This window comes from Rhinopithecus bieti, unplaced genomic scaffold (genome assembly GCF_001698545.2).
Source record: "Rhinopithecus bieti isolate Rb0 unplaced genomic scaffold, ASM169854v2 scaffold_36008, whole genome shotgun sequence".
Lineage (NCBI taxonomy): Eukaryota > Metazoa > Chordata > Mammalia > Primates > Cercopithecidae > Rhinopithecus > Rhinopithecus bieti.
The window spans coordinates 2,553,040-2,571,426 of NW_016816204.1; the positions used below are offsets into that span (position 1 = coordinate 2,553,040).

The 18,387-nt window shown below is 53.6% G+C and overlaps 1 protein-coding gene and 2 pseudogenes across 3 annotated transcripts in view; all 3 read right to left on the bottom strand.

Annotated features, from left to right (window-relative positions):
- Nucleotides 1-4,370: 4,370 nt before the first annotated feature.
- LOC108516901 (uncharacterized) lies at nucleotides 4,371-6,902 on the bottom strand (annotated as a pseudogene). The gene has a single exon (XR_001881948.1). The product of XR_001881948.1 is annotated as an uncharacterized LOC108516901 (transcript).
- CHST3 (carbohydrate sulfotransferase 3) overlaps nucleotides 4,373-18,387 on the bottom strand; it is a 45,392-nt gene continuing 31,377 nt past the window's right edge. Inside the window, 3 exon segments of the mRNA XM_017854645.1 lie at nucleotides 4,373-10,722; nucleotides 11,906-11,959; nucleotides 11,961-12,150. Coding sequence (XP_017710134.1) covers nucleotides 9,429-10,722; nucleotides 11,906-11,959; nucleotides 11,961-12,043 — 1,431 coding nt within the window. The 5' untranslated portion in view covers nucleotides 12,044-12,150 and the 3' untranslated portion in view covers nucleotides 4,373-9,428.
- LOC108516900 (uncharacterized) lies at nucleotides 4,386-7,198 on the bottom strand (annotated as a pseudogene). Its single transcript, XR_001881947.1, has one exon. The product of XR_001881947.1 is annotated as an uncharacterized LOC108516900 (transcript).

The following is an 18,387-nucleotide window of genomic DNA, read 5'->3' on the forward strand; positions in this document are numbered from 1 at the left end:
TGTAGAGATGCAGCTACTCGGGAGGCTGAGGCAGGAGAATGGCATGAACCCAGGAGGTGGAGCTTGCAGTGAGCCAAGATCGTGCCACTTCACTCCAGCCTGGGCAACAGAGTGAGACACTGTCTAAAAAAAAAAAGAAGCCTATAGTGAGTGTTGTCAGGAAAGCCAGCCCAGAACTTAGCATTCCAGGACTTTAAGCCAGGGCTGCAAACCCAAATGCCTATAGTGGCTGGGGAGCTGTCACAGTGAATGGCATGGGAGCCGTGGCCCTCTTGGCCTGACACTTTCTCATGTTGGACAGACATGAATTCACAGAGAAGATATTGTGTTGGAAGTCAAACATCAGTGCAAGTGCTATGATACATGGCAATGGGCATTGCTGCCTCAGTAATTGGGGAGATGGGGGATGGGCAGGTGGTGACTCTGCCCTTCTTCTGTTAAAGAGGTTGCTGCCCCCTCTCACCAGAGCCTATTTTTCCTGTGGGAATGAGAGCACCCCAGGGCGTAGATGTTGTCAGACCGTGCCCTCTCCCCTACACCTAACCTTTTACTGTGCTCTGGAAACTTCCAGCCACCTGTATCTTCACCTCTGAGTCTAATGGCTTTTTCCAGAGTTTGGGAATGCTGTTCTGCTGGGGCCAGCGGCTGTGCTGTGAAATTAATACTCTCCTAGAGCAGTCTCGGTCAGAGGCTGACAGGCACTGGTGTAGGAACCTCCAGACTGCCTCCCCTCACCCCGGGGTGGAGTGAGTCCAAGGCAGCGGCTTTACACCGTGGTTCCCAGAGGGATTCGGCTGCAGTTCCCCAGAGTGGCGGCTGGCTCCGTGGCGCAGTTTTGCTGGCTGCCTGCCTCCTCTCCTCCCTTGCCAGACCGTCTGCAGCTCCTAAAGAAGCCATTGTGCCTTTGTCCCAGGGTCAGCTGCCGGCGTAACCCAAACCAAGACACCTGATTTTCAAGAGGAGCCAAGTCTGCCTTTTATATAAAATCCCTTCATTTTCAAGTGTTGTCCTCGAATGCCAACTGTTTGTTTTTGAGACAGAGTCTCGCTTTGTCACCCAGGCTGGAGTGCAGTGATGTGATCACAGCTCACTGCAGCCTCAACCTCCTGGGCTTAGGTGATCCTCCCACCTCAGCCTCCCGAGTAGCTAGGACTACAGGTGCGTGCCACCACACCGGGTGAATATTTTGTTTTGTTTCTGTAGAGACATGGTTTCATCATGTTGCCCAGGCTGGTCTCAAACTCCTGGATTCAAGTGATCCGCCTGCCTTGGCCTCCCAGGGTGCTGGGGGTTATAGGTGTGAGCCACTGTGCTGGCCTGCCAGTTGTTAAAAGCAAAAACAAACACGGTGTGAGCCACATACCCATGGGGCAAATTAACCCCATGGTCAAAAGTGTATAGGACTGAGTGTACCTGGGCTTGGCCTGACCCTCTAAACTCTTGGGCACTGTGGCTGTGGTTATCCCCAAGGGTGTACTCTTCAACAACTTGGCTGTCTTCCCCTTTGCATTGGCATGAAATGCATCCCACTGTCACCCTCCCTCCCTTCCTCTCTCCCTTCCTTTCCCAACCTTCCCCTCCCTTCCTTCCTCTTTCATTTTCTTCTTTTTAAGAGGTGGGATCTTGCCATGTTGACTAGGCTGTTCTCAAACTCCTAACCTCAAGCAATCCTCCCATCTCAGCCTCCCGAAGTGCTGGAATTATAGGTGTGGGCCACCAAGCCCGGCCTCTTCCTCCCTTTTTTCGTTCTTTCCTCTTCTCTTCCCTCTCCTTCCTTCCCCTTCCCTCCCTTCCTTCTTTTTCCCCCTTCTAATTTTCTTGGGCAGGCCTCTCCTGCTGGGCACTTACTACCTGCTTCTTCTTCCAATAAACGGCCGGCCCACAGCATTCAGCAAAGGTTTTACTAGCTACCAGAGAATTACACCTCCAGGAAACCTATTTACTGCTGGTAACCTTTGTCCCACTGTTTCAGAAATGGCTCCTTTAAGAGCGATCTCAAACTCCTATTTCTCAGATAAATAGTATCCCGTGGTGTTTATACCTGGCCTGGTTCTCCAGAGTCCCCACACTCTGTGGGGAGTTCCACATCTTTTGGATCATGCCACGGAGGCCCCACAGTGTGGGTTGAGTTGAGGAAGCCAAGAACCAGGGAGGTTTGGGGACAGCAAGTTTCAGGGCCTTGAACCCTGGCCCACAGTGCCCCTGAGACTGCTGTAATCTCTGAGGGCTCCTCTTACCCTGGCAGCTCGGGGAGGATGGCGTGAAGGGGGATGGGCCTTAAACCCAACCCTGGATGTTTTCTCCCAGCCAACTCACCCACCTCCTAATGTCTGCTTAGGGTGGCTTTTGGTTCTACACACTTCCAGCTGCAGGCTGCTGATAGCTACTATCTGCAGAATGACGGAGTCTTGGCTGGGTGTAGTGTCTCACGCTTATAATCCCAGCACTTTGGGAGGCTGAGGCCAGCAGATTGCTTGAGCTCAGGAGTTCAAGATCAGCCTGGGCAACGTGGTGAGATCCCATCTTTACAAAAAATACAAAAAAGCTAGCAGGTGTGGCACATGCCTGTGGTCCCAGCTACTTGGGAGGCTAAGGCAGGAGGATGGCTAGAGCCTGGGAGGTCTAGGCTGCAGTGAGCTGTGACTGTGTCGCTGCAGTGAGCTGTGACTGTGTCACTGCACTCCCACCTGGGTGACAAAGTCTTAAAAAATAAAGAAGGCCAGAGTCTTGAAAAAGACTGTTGCTTGGGGAAAAAAAAAGTTTTTCACGATAAAAGAATTCCGTAAAAATGGCTCTTTCCAGGAGGTAATCCTTAATGCTGGGTGAGTCAGGAAAGCGGCCTCCCTGGAGCCTGTAACGGCAAGTGTGCACTGTAACTTCGCAAGAGCAATCCTGTGACCACAGTTTCTCCAAACACACTCGGGGACGCCGCTGCAGGCTCCAGGGCTGGGCCAGTGCTGGGCCTGGCAGGGCTCTGTGGGCAATGGCACAGGTCCTTGACCCCCATCCCCTGATGATCAAACTGCTTTCCAGAGAGTCCCAGCCGACTCTCCCTGTCCCAGAGAGCGCACGGGGCACTTGGTTCCTTCCCAGGGTTGAGTAAATTGGGGTGTAGGAAGGAAGACTGAGGATCCCGAAGGGGTCTGGGGTGGGGAAAGGGGGAGGAGGAGAGATGGTTCCCGCCTGGTGGCTGAGGGGTGGGCGGGTGAGGAGGCGTCCAGGCTTCTCTGCTCTGTGATTAGTGCAATTTGTTTCCCCAGGGGGTCATTTGTGGTAGGAAACACAGCCCAGAAGTTAAACTAACTATATCTAGTCTCCAGAGTAGGGGAGACAGCAATAGCACCTGACTGGGGTGGACAGCTTCTGTTCAGGTTGGAATGACAGGTACCAGCTCAAATACTTTAATGGGCAGGAGGGACCTGGCTTGAGCTTCCCAGGCCTGGACTGGGTGAACTGGCAGAGACACAGGTTAAGATTTGGGGAGGGGGCCCATTCCCTCACATTGAGCCTTTCTGAGTCTTCACTCCCTCACTCCAGGAGCCACTGTTCCCAGGCTCAGCCCTCCTCTGCCTCTTCCTGCAGCTGCTGGTCCTGCTACCCCCGTGTCCCGAGACCCACAAAGCCCCACCAGCTCTGGCTTCTGTGTTCCAAAACGAGCTCTCTCCCTTCTCCCCGGGGAACACCCATGCTCTGTAGGCAGCTCTTGGGAGACAAGCAGGGCTGAAATGTAGTAAGAACTGAAGTGGTTATGACAGATGTAACTGCAATTTGAAAGGACTCCATTCAATTTCTTAGCTGAAAGGGTCCTTGGCAATCTTCTCATGTGCTTTTGGAGATTTAGTTGCAGGCCAAATAAATCTGAAATGCTATCTGAACATGTAAAGCAGATCACAACGCACAGTGGCTCTCGTGGAGAGTGTGCCGCCTGCCCTTTCAGCTGACTTTTGAATCCCTAATGGGGCTTTTCGGGAACAATGTGAACAACTGATTATACCTTCATTCTAAAAGGAAACTGGTGTCCAAGTAAAGGCAGTGACTCATCCAAGGTCACACAGCCAGACAGTGGCAAAGCTGGGACTCATCCCCAGGCCCCCGACCGCTGGCCCAATGCACCTGTCTCTGCCCCCAAATACCTGGGTTTTCTCTCTCTCCGCCCAGTGCAGTCCCCACCAGCTCTGCCAGCCTGGTAACGCAAGGAACGTTCATCCTGCCCCATATTCCCCTAGTGCCTTTGATCCTTTGGGAATGGGCAGGGGGATTCTCTGTCCTGCTTCATGCTGGAAGTCACCTCCCTTCTGTTAATTAAAAAAAAAAAAATTGTGACCCAATTGCCGCTGAGAACAAATGCGAAGGAAAAGGCAGAGACACCCTGCAGGTTTTTCTTGTTGCATGTTTTCATCTTTAATTAAATAAGTCAAGTAGGCCATCAGGAGATGGGTTCACATTCTATTCTGCAAAGCAGGCCCTGACTGCCAGCGGCTGCCAGCTCTCTGAAGGGCAGCCCCAGCGTTTCCAGGAGACGGCAGATTGTCTGTGGCCATGGCAAGGACATCTGGGATGACAGTGACAGCAGTGGGGCTGGGAGCAATGTGGAACGGCACCAGAGGCTGAGCAGAATGAGCTACATGCTACACGTACACACACGTGGATGCACGTGTACATGCCGTGGCAGTGTATGCTGTGAAGCGAGGTCTCGTACCATGCAGACATGAAATAGCACACAGGGCTGAGGTGTTGGCAGAAAGACAGTGTGCAGGACCTGGGAGGGAGTGGGGGAGCCAGGCAAATTTGGACTAGAATATACAGCCGAGATGGAGACTTCGGGGGTGCCCTGTTCAAACCAATGGCAGAGGACGCAGACCACCTGGGTCATTGTATCCCCCCAGCAAAGTACCTGATCCACAACATGAGCTAGGCCCGTGAGGATGGCACCATGTCTGTAGCCTTGGAAACACGTAACAAATTTGTCCCCCATACAGTTGTGGGGTGCCAAAGGACACGAGACCAAAGGATCTTGAAGCTCTTGAGACATGTGAAGTTGCCAATTTTGCTTTGTGCTTTTGAGGTAAAGAGCAGCTTCCACTGTCTCTGAAACTGCAGCGAGTTGAGAGGTGGCGCGGCTGCGTTAGGAAGTCCTGGGTCCTCTCCCTTCCATCTGGCTGCGCCTTGTCCTAGAAGCTTCACAAGCAAACCCACCCACTCAGGAGCCCTGGATTTCGGCAGATGGTCCTTCTATCAGCTTGTACAGATCAGTAAGACACACTTGGCTTGTGAGGGTGTCTGCTCCCACCCCACCCCGCTTTCTCTCCCCTTAGCTCTCCTTGCCTCAGGTATCAGCCCTTGAGATCTGGCTTTGCTTTCTGACTTTGGGAATGGGGGTGGGAGGGGACTGCCTTGAGGACACAGCTATTCAGTCTTCTGCTCCTGTTCTAGCAAGGGACAAGCCCTACAGTCAATTGGTCTCACCATGTTGCCCAGGCTGGTCTCCAACTCCTGGGCTCAAGCAATCCTCCCACCTTGGCCTCCCCAAATGTTGGGATTACAGGCATGAGCCACCGCACCTGGCCTATACGGTCAATAGACCCCAGCATAGGAGAGGATGACCTGGGGCTGGAAGACTTTAGGGTCAGGATGTCTCCTCTACCACCCAGGCCAAGAATCAACCTTCTGGGAAGGACCTCCTGCTGGAGCTCCTTCCATTGCCAGACAGACAGATGACAGACATGGGAGGGAAAGATGTCGTGTGATGACTGGTGCCTCCGTTCTGTGGGGTTTGGTCAGCAGCTGCTCCACTACGCCAGCCTCTGGCAGTACCTCCCAGGCTGAGGGTCCTAGCAGACAGGAAGTAAACTTATTATTAAACATCTCTTTTCTGTTTATTTTCAAGTGCATGTATCGCAGAAGGACAAAAGCCTACATTTGCTTTATGTTTCTAAGCTTTTGGAAAATAAATCGGCGACAACCTGTGGTATGTGTGTGACAGAGACAGGCTTCTGTGCACATGTGGGCTTCTCCTTCCCTCTCTACGGGGACCTGGGAATCCTGCCCTCCACTAACTAACTACTCCCAAGGACCCTCTAGGGCCCTTATCCATTCCTCAATTTATGAACAGGCCCCAAGGGGAAGATGGGAACAGGCAGAGCGGGGACAGCCTGTGAGTGCTGGATGCTGCCCTGTCTCACCAAGGCCTGGAATGTTCTGAGCCATTTCTATAGGCTGGGCCGCAGAACTCATCAATAAGAAAGAACATGAGTAAACACTCATTGCTGAATAGTCCTCTTGTGCTGGGGAGGCTGGCGGCCAGTGGAGAGAGGCCTCAGCTGCTCCCTCTGTCTCCAGGCAGGTGGGCACTTTGCAGGGGAAGGCTTCTGGCAGACAAGCTGGAACAGAGGAGAAACCAGGGCCGGCCCTGCTGGAAAAGGAGGCCTGGCCCCCAGCGCTTCCATCTTCTTCATCCCAGCTCCAAGCTGAAAATCGTGTCCACGTGGGTGACTCCAACCACATCCACAATGTGTCAAGCCAATAGTCACACCACACTGTCCTTCCCCAAACCCCAGCGGTTCCCAGAGCATCACTGAGTCCCAGGGGAATACATTTCCAGGAAACACCCACGTACTTGTGATCTGTCTCAAACACCCGGGCAGAGGTAATACAGCAGTAAGGGCCCTGATGTGGCATCTCAGATAAACATGAGAGAAACCAAGGGATCTCAGATCTTAAACAACATCCCGGGGCCATCGTGGTGCTGGCACTCCGGCTTATTCTCCTCTGGTGTTCTGAATCGTCTTCTGGTGTCCGTGCATGAACAGAGTGTGAATGGTTTCTACTGTTATTTTCTTTCTTGATTTGGGTACAGCTTTGAGTCCCTGCAGATAATAAGGTATTTTCTGTCTCTTCTTTTCACAAAATAAATAAATAAAGTCAACTTGCAGTGTGCACATTGTCAATGTCCTGAGAAGTCCCAGAGGCCCATTCTTGGTACCATCCTCAGAGAGCGGAGTGGCAGGTCTTGGCCCAGAGTAAGACGGAGGGATAAAGTCTGCTGTCCACAATAGCAGGGCCCCTAGGAAGAGCCTTGGATGGAGGTGGCTGCCCCCTCCCCAGTCCCAGCACCCCCCACCTCCACATGGGGAACAGAGGAGGGAGAGTGGGGAGGCTGGGGAAGAACAGCCAGCACTTCTGAGCCTGCCAGAAACATCCTGGCCCCATGGTCACCTTTTCAGAGCTGGTGTTCCTTTGAACTCCAAATTAGAACCATGTCTCTGCACAACTTACTCTTGGCCTCTAAAACCAAGAGTGTTGGGGTGTTCAGGCAAAATAGCAAAAGAAAAGAAAAGAAAAGAAAAAACCCAAGAGTGGAGAACTCCTTGAATGACTAGAGTCCACAGTAACAGAGACCCAGCAGCTCAAATAGGCTGATGATAACAAATCCCATGAGACGGTTACTGGCCTCACTTTCTCCAATGGTGGCTTCCTGCCAGGACACACTCTTCCCTCCCCCACGGCAATGCTGGACTCAGATTCTGTACTTCCCCGGTGTCCGTATTACTCAACTCAAAATGCAGCCCTCTGGGTTTACAATGGGCCGTATCTGACAGAGAAATTGTCCAGGAAACCAGAAACAGGGCTGGGTAGCCCTCGGCAAACCCTTGCAAGCTCTGGATACTGAGTTCTGCTCCTGGGTTTGAGGTGGGAGTGGGGAAGGGCTTCTACTCTGGGTACACTTGCTGCTTGGTCATGAGGCCTCTGCCCACCCAGGAAACATGTTAGAGCCTGTGAGGGATTTTCAAATCCAGCTTCTTCTCAGGGAGGGGCGAGGGCTGCAAATCTCTGCTGCTCTGGACACCAGGCAAGAACACTGGTGGCTTTGAGATTCATCCCACGTGGGGTTCAAACAGAAAAGCCCATAGGGCACTGTGGCCTGCCACGTGGCCACCTCTCCTCGCTCCTCCTGGGGAAGGCACCTCCTCCTGTCCTCTCCCTCTGCCAGGAGCCAAGTGCTCCCTGCTGGTTTTCCCAGCCTCCCTCAAGCCCTCAGGCCTCCACTGCTTGGGAGAGGCGCTGCTGCAGAAACAAAAGCAAAAACACAGCCACAAAACAAGAAAGACACCAAGCCATAAATAACTTAAACCCCCAAATAAAACACCCCGCACATCCTGCATTGAGCAATACTCTTCCCAGAGCCCTAAGGAGGAATTCCAGGCACTGGCTGTAACCACGGCAACCAGCTGGCCGACCCCTGTCCATGAGGGAGAAGGCCGGAAGGGGTGCATCCTGGCGGGACTTCTCCCCCACGGGTACTCTGTACTTTCCTCTTGGCCCTGACCCAGATGAAGCCTGGCTGGAAATGGAAGGCCCCCGTGAGCCGCCTTTTGCCTCCGGGGACCACAGCCGCTTCTCCCTGCCAGGCCTGAGGCAGCCTTCAAATATGGACATGTTCAGGAGCGAGCCAAGCTGGATGGGGCCTTTGGCTGCACCATTTCAAAACATCCTGCCTGCCAGCCGCAAGGATGTGGATAGGTCAGAGGAGGTAGCCATGAGAACCTAAGGCGGGCAGGGGCTTTGAATGCTGCAGTTCTGAATCCGCCCTTCAGTCCCAAACCTGGCCAGGGAACCGTGTCATGTCATGGCCCTTTAACGCATTTCCTTCCTCTGCCCTGCCCTCGAAATAATCCTACAAATGTAATCACAGGCTCCTCTGAGGTGTGTGATCCAGAAAAACCCTGTAGGCATAAGCAGCGAGGAAGCTTGTCTGCATAGATGTGTGTGCACTTGTGCCTTTGAGGCTTGTCTGTGTGTGGCGTACATGTCTGCATATCTATACGCATGTGTGTGTTTTTCAGCTCTATATGGGGCCCAGATTCATCCAGCCATCCCATTCATGAAAATGCTGAATCGCTCTGTACTGGTTGGTAAACAGCCACTGTCACCTCAAATGAGCCTCAATGCCACCTTTGATACCCAGGGCTGTCCTGGCCCCTCCTCCAAGGACCCACCCAGATTCCAGACTTCACCATCCAGACAAGAAACGGTTAACACCAAATAAAGCAGGAGGTCTGACTGTCACTGGTCAGAGCCTTGCCCCTTCTGGTTGTTAAATATTTGGACTCTGGCCTGCAGGGTCTCCAGGCACAAATGTATGTTTCTCTGAGATCAAAGTTTGCCAACAGGCCCGGGCCTGCCTGGGCCTGCTCAGGAGGCTGCGACCCCTTGGGTCTGGGTGTGATGGCCCTCAAGGGGACCGGGCACTGTCCTGTTCTCCGCGATTAACCCTGGGGCGGCCGCTTTGGCGGAGCACTGGCTGGGGGCCCTACTGCTACAGGAGGCGCTGCCCGCTCACGGCGCTGCGCACCCGCCCTCTGCGGGGGCTGCGGCAGAAAGGCGGGGCAGGCCTTTCACGAGGAGGGGCACACGGGGCCCTGGCACCCCTACGTGACCCAGAAGGTGCCCCGCTCCTCCAGCAGGCTGACTGAGCGGTTGGTGAGGGCGGCGGCGTCCCGCGCCAGTTTGTAGCCGAAGAGACGCATGGCAGGGCCGCAGGCGGCCTGCACCACCTGGGCCAGTTTGAAGGGCATGCTGAAGCGCCACTTCTCGAACTGCTCCGAGGAGTTCTTCTGCGTGGAGTAGATGCCACTGCCGTCGTGGGCCGCCTGCGTGTTCTTCTGGATCCAGTCCTCCACCTGCGGGGTCAGGGGGATGCCGGCGAAGCGGTACATTTCGCGGGCCTTCTGCAGCGGCCCACGCGCCACGTCCTCATAGCGCACCAGCATGTAGCGGCCCCGCAGCCAGGCAGGCTGCTGCAGCCCCAGCTCTGCAGACAGACGGATGCTCTCGCAGTTGCCCCGCAGCCGCTGCACCTCCTCTTCCCTCAGGCCGTCCTGGCCCTCGTCGTCCAGCCACTTCTTCCAGGTCTTATACTTGCCGGCGAAGGCCACCATGCGTGAGGCCAGCACTGCCCGGGGGTCGCGCACCAGCTGGATGACGCGCAGGTCGAGGCGGGGGTCCTCGGCCAGCGGCCGCAGGAACTCCAGCTGCCGGATGCGCACGGCCTTGAGGGCCATGTGCTCCTTGCGGCGGCAGGCCTCGGCGGCCAGCGTCACGTTGAGGGGGCCGCAGCGGCGGTTCTTGCAGTGGTACTTCTCGAAGACCTTCTTGACGAAGGGCGTGCAGACGGGGTCCTCGCACAGGGAGCGGCTGGAGCCCCGGCGGAACATGAACTCGGTCAGGTGGTCCTCGGGCAGCGGCGTGATGAAGTGCTCCAGCACGTACAGGTCGCACAGGAAGAGCTGCTTGAGCACGTCGCGGTACACCAGGGCCGAGCCCGCGGCGTTGGCGCCCCCCGGCTCGAAGGACACTGTGCGCTCGATGTGCCACAGCGGCTCGAAGAGGTAGAAGATGTTGCCCTGCTGGTTGAAGAATTCGCCCACGAACGAGGAGCCTGTGCGCGTGGTGGCCATGAGCAGCACGTGGCGCCGGGGCCCAGCCACGGCTGGTCTGGGTGGCTCCTCCTTTCCCTCCTCCTCTTCCTCCCCTGCGGCCTCCATGGCTGGCTCCACACCCAGCTGCAAGCTGAGGTTGCGGAGACGGCTCTGCAGCTGGGAGAAGGCTGAATCAAGCTCGCTCAGGGACAATAGAGATGCGTTCTCAGCTAAGACCAGGGCTGGGTCGGTGCTGTTGGCATCTGCCAGAGCTTGGGGGATCTGCTTCAGCTTGTCTGAGACCCTGTGAGGACAAAGAAGATCAGGGTCAGTGCTGACTGGGGACCCCGTCTCTTGGGCAACCCGAAGCAGTCCCCCAAGCAGATCACCAAGATCTGTCTCAGTTGGGTTCCCCAGAAGCAGACTTTGAGGCAAGGATTTGTGTTTAAGTAGTTTATTTGGGACATGATCACAGGAAGAACTGGATAGGGAAGTGAGGCAGGGGAGGAAAGAGGTCCATGACAGATACGCTGCTAGAAGCAGGTGTGGGCATCAGAGGCTCAGTCTGATGGGGATCTGGGGGAACATTTACTCCCTAGTACTTCCGGTTTGCCAGTGTGCTGGTGGAGAGAAAGCTCTCAGGTGCAGAGCTGTAGGGGCTTGCAGTAGAACCCAATAGGCACAAGTTAGAATGGTCCTTGCTCAGTGACCCAAGTGGGGCATTGACAATGTCCACTGTATTGCCCAATCCCTGACCCACCCATCTTAGCTAATGCTTTCTTGCAGGGCTTGAGCCTGGGAGGAGAACAGGCTAAGAAATCTTTCTACATCTAACAGACTCACTGCACATAGCTGTATGCTGCCAATTCAAAGGGGGTAAAGGGGCATTCCCAGGGTAGCCTATTTGAGGGACATGCTCCTGGAGTTGAGAAGTACACAGCCTGGCAGCTGCACATGACAGCCCTGCCCATCAGAGTATCCATACTAGGACCTTGCCTTTCCACGGGTTCAATGACATCAAGACTTCTATAGGGGATGTGCAGCTAATGCAAGGTCAGGAAGTAAATTAATAGTAATAGTCGCAGCCAGCAAATACTGGACACCAACTATGTGCCAGGCACTGGGCTAAATGCTTTTACATTTTCTCATTTACTCTTTACAACAACGCTGGTCCCATCATTAGCCACATTTTACAGAAGAGGAACTGAAGACTCAGAAATGTGAAGTGTCTTGTCTAACCTTTCACAGTTGTAGAGGGCCAACACGGGGGACTCCAACCCAGGCTGTTTGAGTCCAGAGCCCAAGTCTCGCCCCTGTGCAGTCATGAGGACGTGTGCAGAAGCCACTGCCTGGGACACAGGAGGGGCCTGGGGATGGCTTGTTGAAGGAATGCATTTGCAGGTCCACAGAGAGACCTGCAGTTACCTCCCTGTCCCCACCCACCCCACCTTGAAAGGAAGATGAAGACTTGGGCTTGTAACCCTCACCTTGATATGATTTTATTTTCCTTTTCGATGAAGACAAAACTATCACCACAAAACCAAGAAAAGAGCGTATTTGCTTCTCATCTTCAGGCTGTGCAGAAAGTCCCGGCAGTCCTGGGGCAAAGTGAGTCCTTTCTCCATGGGGAAACGTGGGGCCCTGGGGGCTCCTCGGGCTGGCCTTGGACACTCAGCTCAGGAGCATCACTCAGTACCTGGCTTGTTGTCTTCAGGTGGGGGACACCCTCATCCTGCGGAGAGACAGGTGGTCAGAACACCCTTGTCTGTACACGAGGAATGCAGAGGACATTTCTCCACCAGACTTTTGAGGATCTCGGCCCTGGTTAGCAGCCAGGACCCCAGACCCACTCTCCAAACAGACTGCGCCCCAGAGAGACTGAAGGTCTCTTTAATAGGTTGTTTAAAATGCTAATGAACCATTGGGTTCATCCATCCCACCTCCATCAGTTTCTCCCTTGACCTCACACATCAAAGGCATGTGCATGGAAAAGAATAACCCTTGTAGCATAAATGTTTATAACAGCAAAAAGAGTGCAAATACCTAAATGAAAATGGTGGAGCATCCAGGTAATGGATTTTTATGTGGCCACAAAGAATAATGAGGTGGATCTATAAATGTGAATGATCCAGAAAATACACGAGAACACACACACACACACACACACATATACACACACACAAGGTGCAGACCCTGTGCTAATGCAGGACAGGGCTTCCCAACCTCAGCACTGTTGACATTTTCCACCAGATAAGTGGGGATTGTCCTGTGAATTATAGAATGTTTGACAGCATTCTTGGCCTCTTCCCACTAATTGGCAATAATTGTTTGTTTGTTTTTGAGACAGGGTCTCACTGTATTGCCCAGGCTGGAGTGCAGTGGCACGATCATAGTTTACTACAACCTCAACCTCCTAGGCTCAATTGATCCTCCCACCTCAGCCTCCTTAGTCACCACAAGTGCACACCACCACACCCAGCTAATTTTTAAAATTTTTTGTAGAGATGAGGTCTTGCCATGTTGCCCAGCCTAGTCTTGAACTCCTGAGTTCAAGCAATCCACCTGCCTTGGCCTCCCAAAGTGCTAGGATTATAGGCATGAGTCACCATGCCTGGCCCCCACTGTTCATCTGTAACCATCAAGTATCTCCAGACATTGCTAAGTGTCTCCTGGGGTGGGAAGGTGGGGGGTGCCAAATCATCCCAGGTGGAGAACCTCCGAAGTAGCAAGATCCCACTCGGAAACAAATGCCAGGAAAAAAAATATAGATGTGGGATCCAAATGGACTCTGGCTCCAGGAAAATGCAAGGCCTGGTAACAATGGCTGCATCTAGAAGGTGGACAGGTAGGTAGAGAGAGAAGGTGGAGTGAGGCTTATGTTTGCTATGTAACACTGTGCCTTGTTACACATTTTACCATGTGTATGTGTAAATTATAAAAAATTAACGAAAGAAAAAATATCATAGTGCATAAATTCTACCTAAATCCTTAACATGGCCTCAAGCCTTCAGGTCTCCACTTTCTAGGCAGCCTTCCCCAGGCTATGTTAGGGCTCCCTACAGCCCCACCACTGTACAAAGATTATCATGAGCACCTGGGACTTTGTCATGAAGCCTTAAAGCAACAATTGTTCAATACTGAACATCCCTTCAGTCAGGACAGGGAGTTTGTCTGGGCCCCTCATTATCTCTCAATTCTGGGCCAGGCAAGAGATACACAGTTGGTGAACAACAGATGGATAAAGGAAAAAATGACTCTCAACTAAAATAGTATGTATCATTATTATTATTATTACTTTGAGATGGAGTCTCGCTCTGTCACCCAGGCTGGAGTGCAATGGCACAATCTCAGCTCACTGCAACCTCCACCTCAAGCAATTCTCCTGCCCCAGCCTCCTGAGAAGCTGGGATTACAGGCATGCATCACTGCACCCAGCTAATTTTTGTATTTTTAGTAGAGACAGAGTTTCACTATGTTGCCCAGGCTGGTCTTGAATTCCTGACCTCAGATGATCCATCCGCCTAGGCGTCCCAAAGTACTGGGATTACAGGTCATTATTATTATCTAAATAAATAATACCTAACAGGGTCTTGCTATATTGCCCAGGCTGGCCTCAAACTCCTAGGCTCAAGCAATCCTCCCTCCTCAACCTCCGGAGTAGCTGGGACTGCAGGTGTGCCACTGCACTTGGCTAAAAAGTTTTTTACGGCTAGAGCAAATACAGGTGCAGAAAGGAGTCTATTCCTATTTTTTTTTTGAGACGGAGTCTCGCTCTGCAACCCAGGCTGGAGCGCAGTGGTGCAATCTCAGCTCACTGCAACCTCCGCCTTCTGGGTTCAAGTGATTCTCATGCCTCAGACTCCTAAGTAGCTGGAATTACAGGTGTGTGCCATCATGCCCAGCTAATTTTTGTATTTTTTGGTAGAGATAGGGTTTCACCATGTTGGCCAAGTTGGTCTCGAACTCCTTATCTCAGGTGATCCGCTTGCCTCGGTCTCCCAAAGTGCTGGGATTACAGGTGTGAGCCACTTCACCTGGCCTAGGAGAGTCTATTCCTAATTGGAATAGTCCTGCCGTTTCCTAATTTTCCTGGGCCTTTTCTCATGAGCTTATTAAGTTAATATTTTCTGAGCATTTACCGTGTGCTGGCTTCTGGCCTAGGCACTGAAAATATGGTGGTGAACAAGCAGGCATGATCTGTGCCCTCCCGGGGCTTGCACTCTGGTTGGGAGGGTCAACCAATGATACGGGCAGCTGAAGTTTACTGAGGCATGTTTCTCTGTGCTAGGTGCCATGCTAAGCACTTGCACTCATCCAATCCTCAGCAAAGCCCTATGAGGCAGCAACTAGCCCATTTTCCAGGTGAGGAAACTGAGGTTGAGACAAGTTCACTAACTTACTTAAGGTTCCTCCAGCAGAAGCCTCTGGCCACCCCTCCCAGGTCCAGGTCATTTGAGCTTCTTGGTGTACCTTGGGGACCTCCAGCCTAGCTCCTGTGGTGGGGCTTTCTGGCTGACCATCTCCCTTCCCAGAATGCAAGCTTCCCGAAGTTGGGGGTCGCATCCAGAATGGCACTTGGCACAGACCAGCTGTGCAAAAAACAATGGTGAGGCTGGTGCCTGGCAGCTGTTGGCATGAATGTGTAGAATGGCCAGTGAGGCTACATCCCCCATGCACCCTGTTTAGCCCGTGGTGGGGTGTGAGGCCACCTGCCCCACTGAGAGGGTGAGAACCACCACTGAGTTTTCGGAGTACGAAGTGTTGATATCCTGACTTTCTGTCCTCTCCACTCTCAGGTTGTCTGGGGCTGATGATGGGAGGGAAGCAGAAGGAGCTGGGGTTAGAAGTCCTGGGCTCTAGTCCTTTCTGTGCCTCTACGATGCTGTGCAACCTTGTGTCAGTGACAACCTCTCTGAGCCTGTTTGTAGCATGAAAAGGGCATCCCTGCTGATAAAGGTGCAGTGAGGAATGTATCTGATGCATGGTAAATGCTCATGAAATAGGAGAGGGGTGAGAAGGCAGGTGTGGGTGAGGGAGCTGCCCTAGCTACCCCTCCCTTCTGGGGCTGGCACCTTGGTAAGGTATAGAAGTTGAGGTGCCTAAATGACAAGCCTCTGAACCTTCTCCTTCCCTCCCTTCCACGTGCTATTTCTATTTCTAAGTTGCTGTTCCAGCCTCCTCATCCCCAGAGCAACACAGCGTTCCTAAGATCCTTCCTGACGCTGCCCTAAAAGGAAGAAGCAAAGTTGGACACTCGGACAGGAACCCAGGCAGGCTGCTGGCTCCCCTACCCTGCCCAGACAGCTGCCCCTCTGTTTAGCTTTGGAAACCTAGCAGGCAGGTGGGCAGGCAGGTGAGAGAGGTTTGGAGCTTCCTAGAGCCAGGAGCAGGGAGAGGGTCATGGTGCCAGGAGGTCACAGGGCCATGAGGGAAGGGGATAGGGCCCAGATGGGGGTTACTCAGCAAAGCCCCATGCAGAACCCACCAGGCAGGAGGCCCCCCGTGAAGGAGGCCCTTTACAAGAAGCAGATCTGTGACACCTGTGACATCAGATGAACTTTTGTATCACTTCTCTCCCACTTTCATGGTGCAAGGGCTAGCCTTGCCTCCCTTGCTTAGTTCATGGGAAGAACCAAAAAATCTCTTCCTCTTTCTCTTGGTCTCTCCTAGCCCCTAGTACTCAATACCTTTCATCCAGCCAGGCACAGTGGTTCATGCCTATAATCCCAGCACTTTGGGAGGCTGAGGCAGGTGGACCTGAGGTCTGGAGTTTGAGACCAGCCTGGCCAACATGGTGAAACCCTGTCTCTACTAAAAATACAAAAATTAGCCAGGTGTGGTGGTGTGCACCTGTAGTCCCAGCTGTTTGGGAGGCTGAGGCAGGAGAACTGCTTGAACCTGAGAGGTGGAGGCTGCAGTGAGCCGAGATCGTGCCATTGTACTGGAGCCTGGGCACTCAGAGTAAAACTGTCTCAAAAACAAAAAACAAAAAACCTTTCATCCCCTCAATGCCCCAGCAAATACATAACAGCCCAAGGAACAGGTGGCATTCCCTGCTTGGGCCCACTGGGGGGGCCAGGGCTGACAGTGAAGCACGCCAGAGGCATGTGCCAGGTCAGTTCTGCTTGAGAGCAGCAGCAGGCAGTGGGACAGCTCCCTTGGCCCAGTTTTGTCCAGCACTCTGCACGTTGACAGCAAACACCAGAGGCAGGAAAAGAGGCACAGTGCTGAGTTCTTTCAGGGCAGCGACCATCTGGTGAGTGCACACTACGTGCCAGGCCCTGGGCAGAACCAGCCCAACCTTCCAGGTGCTGGCTGGGATGTGGACTCCTGTCCCACCTATGACACAGTTCTCAAATCACTCTTCTCCCTCTGTCTCACGTCCTCACCTGCCTGCCACCTCCCAGCTGTCTCATCTGGCTTTTGTCCCCACCCCTCCACCGAATAATGCTCTCGACGGCATCCACAATCTCCTGGGGCCCTAGTGTGGCTGGTGTGGGCTTCTCACCCTCCATGCTGCATCGCCTATTCCCTCCCCGCGGAGGCCCACATTTCTGCTGGCCTCCCCACACCCCCTCCTGCTTCCCTGGCTTCCTCAGGCCCGGCCTCCTCTATGGGATCACATGTGGGCACGCTAGCCACCCAGACAGGGGAGCACCTGAGCACCTGATTACAACTGTGCTGCCACCCAGCTTCTCAGCCACATGGAAACTTCTCAGAGGCACAGACAATAAGGCAGCTCCTGTTTCAAACACTCCATGTACTACTTGGTAAAAAAAACAAAAGCCCTGTAAGGGCCTTTGAGATCCAGACCCTGCTCACCCTTCCCACCTCTTCTCCCAACACCCCTACCCCGGCCCTTCCTGCTGCTCCCCACCTGGGGGCTTCTGCATCAGCTGGTCCCTCTGCCAGGGCCCGATCTGCTCTGGCTCGCTCCTTCTAAGCAATCAGGACTCAGCTCAAATGGCCCCCCGCTCTAGAGTCCTTCCCTGACCCCTGACCTAATGTGGGCCACCCCCATCACTTTCCCTCTCGGCACCCTGCTTTACTCCCTTCATAGATGGAAATGTGCTTGCTGATGGCCTCTCATCCCCCAGAACATTGGCTCCGGGAGAGGAGAGCTTCATCTGTCTGCTCTACCCTTGCATCTCCAGTGCGCAGAATTGTACCTGGCACAGAGTGGGTGCTTCATAAATACTTGCTGAATGAATGAATGAACCAATCAATGTCCTTCCCAAAGCATTGAGCCCAGTGCAAGATGCTTCATCGTTCTAAGTTGACAGAAGATGTGAAGAGGAAGAAAAAAAGGCAGTTGCTCCATAGATGAGTGGCCCACGTGTGCACAGGCTGTGAGCAGGAGTGCAGAGGCCACAGGTACATGCCAAGGGTGTGTGCTGGGAACCTGTGCTGGGATCATAGTGTGAACCATGGGCACCGACTGTGGGCAAAACTTCACACTTGGGACTGCACATAACTTTAGTCTCTTGAATTCTTGTTTCCATCCAGCCTTTTACAGCTGTGGGCTAACAAGGGGGAGGGCAGAAAACAGCCTAAGCCGTCCACAGACAAATGTGAGCAAGGGAACGCTGTGGAAAAAGGGGGCTGTGAGCTGAGGCTGGGCAAGCCCCAGCAAGTGAGGCTTCAGCGTCCCTCCCTTCTCTCCCCCAGGGGTCTTTCTGCTCAGGCCTCCCTCGTGACTTGGCAACGTGCCTCCCAGGGAACGAGTTTTCTACTTGGATGGTCTCCAACCAGGCCTTTCCACTGAGGCCCAAAATGGACTGTGGCCCCGTTCTAGCCTCCCCCAGGGAAGGTGGGGGTCCCAGCAAGTCGGCTGTGATAAGGGACGGCCCTGCCAGACATTGCATCAGGCAGCAAAACTCCACTCCCCTCGCCTGCCTGGGGCCAAGAGCACAGTGGGGTGGGGTGGGGTGGGGTGGGGGGAAGTTGGGCGGGGGGTGGTGCTCAGCTG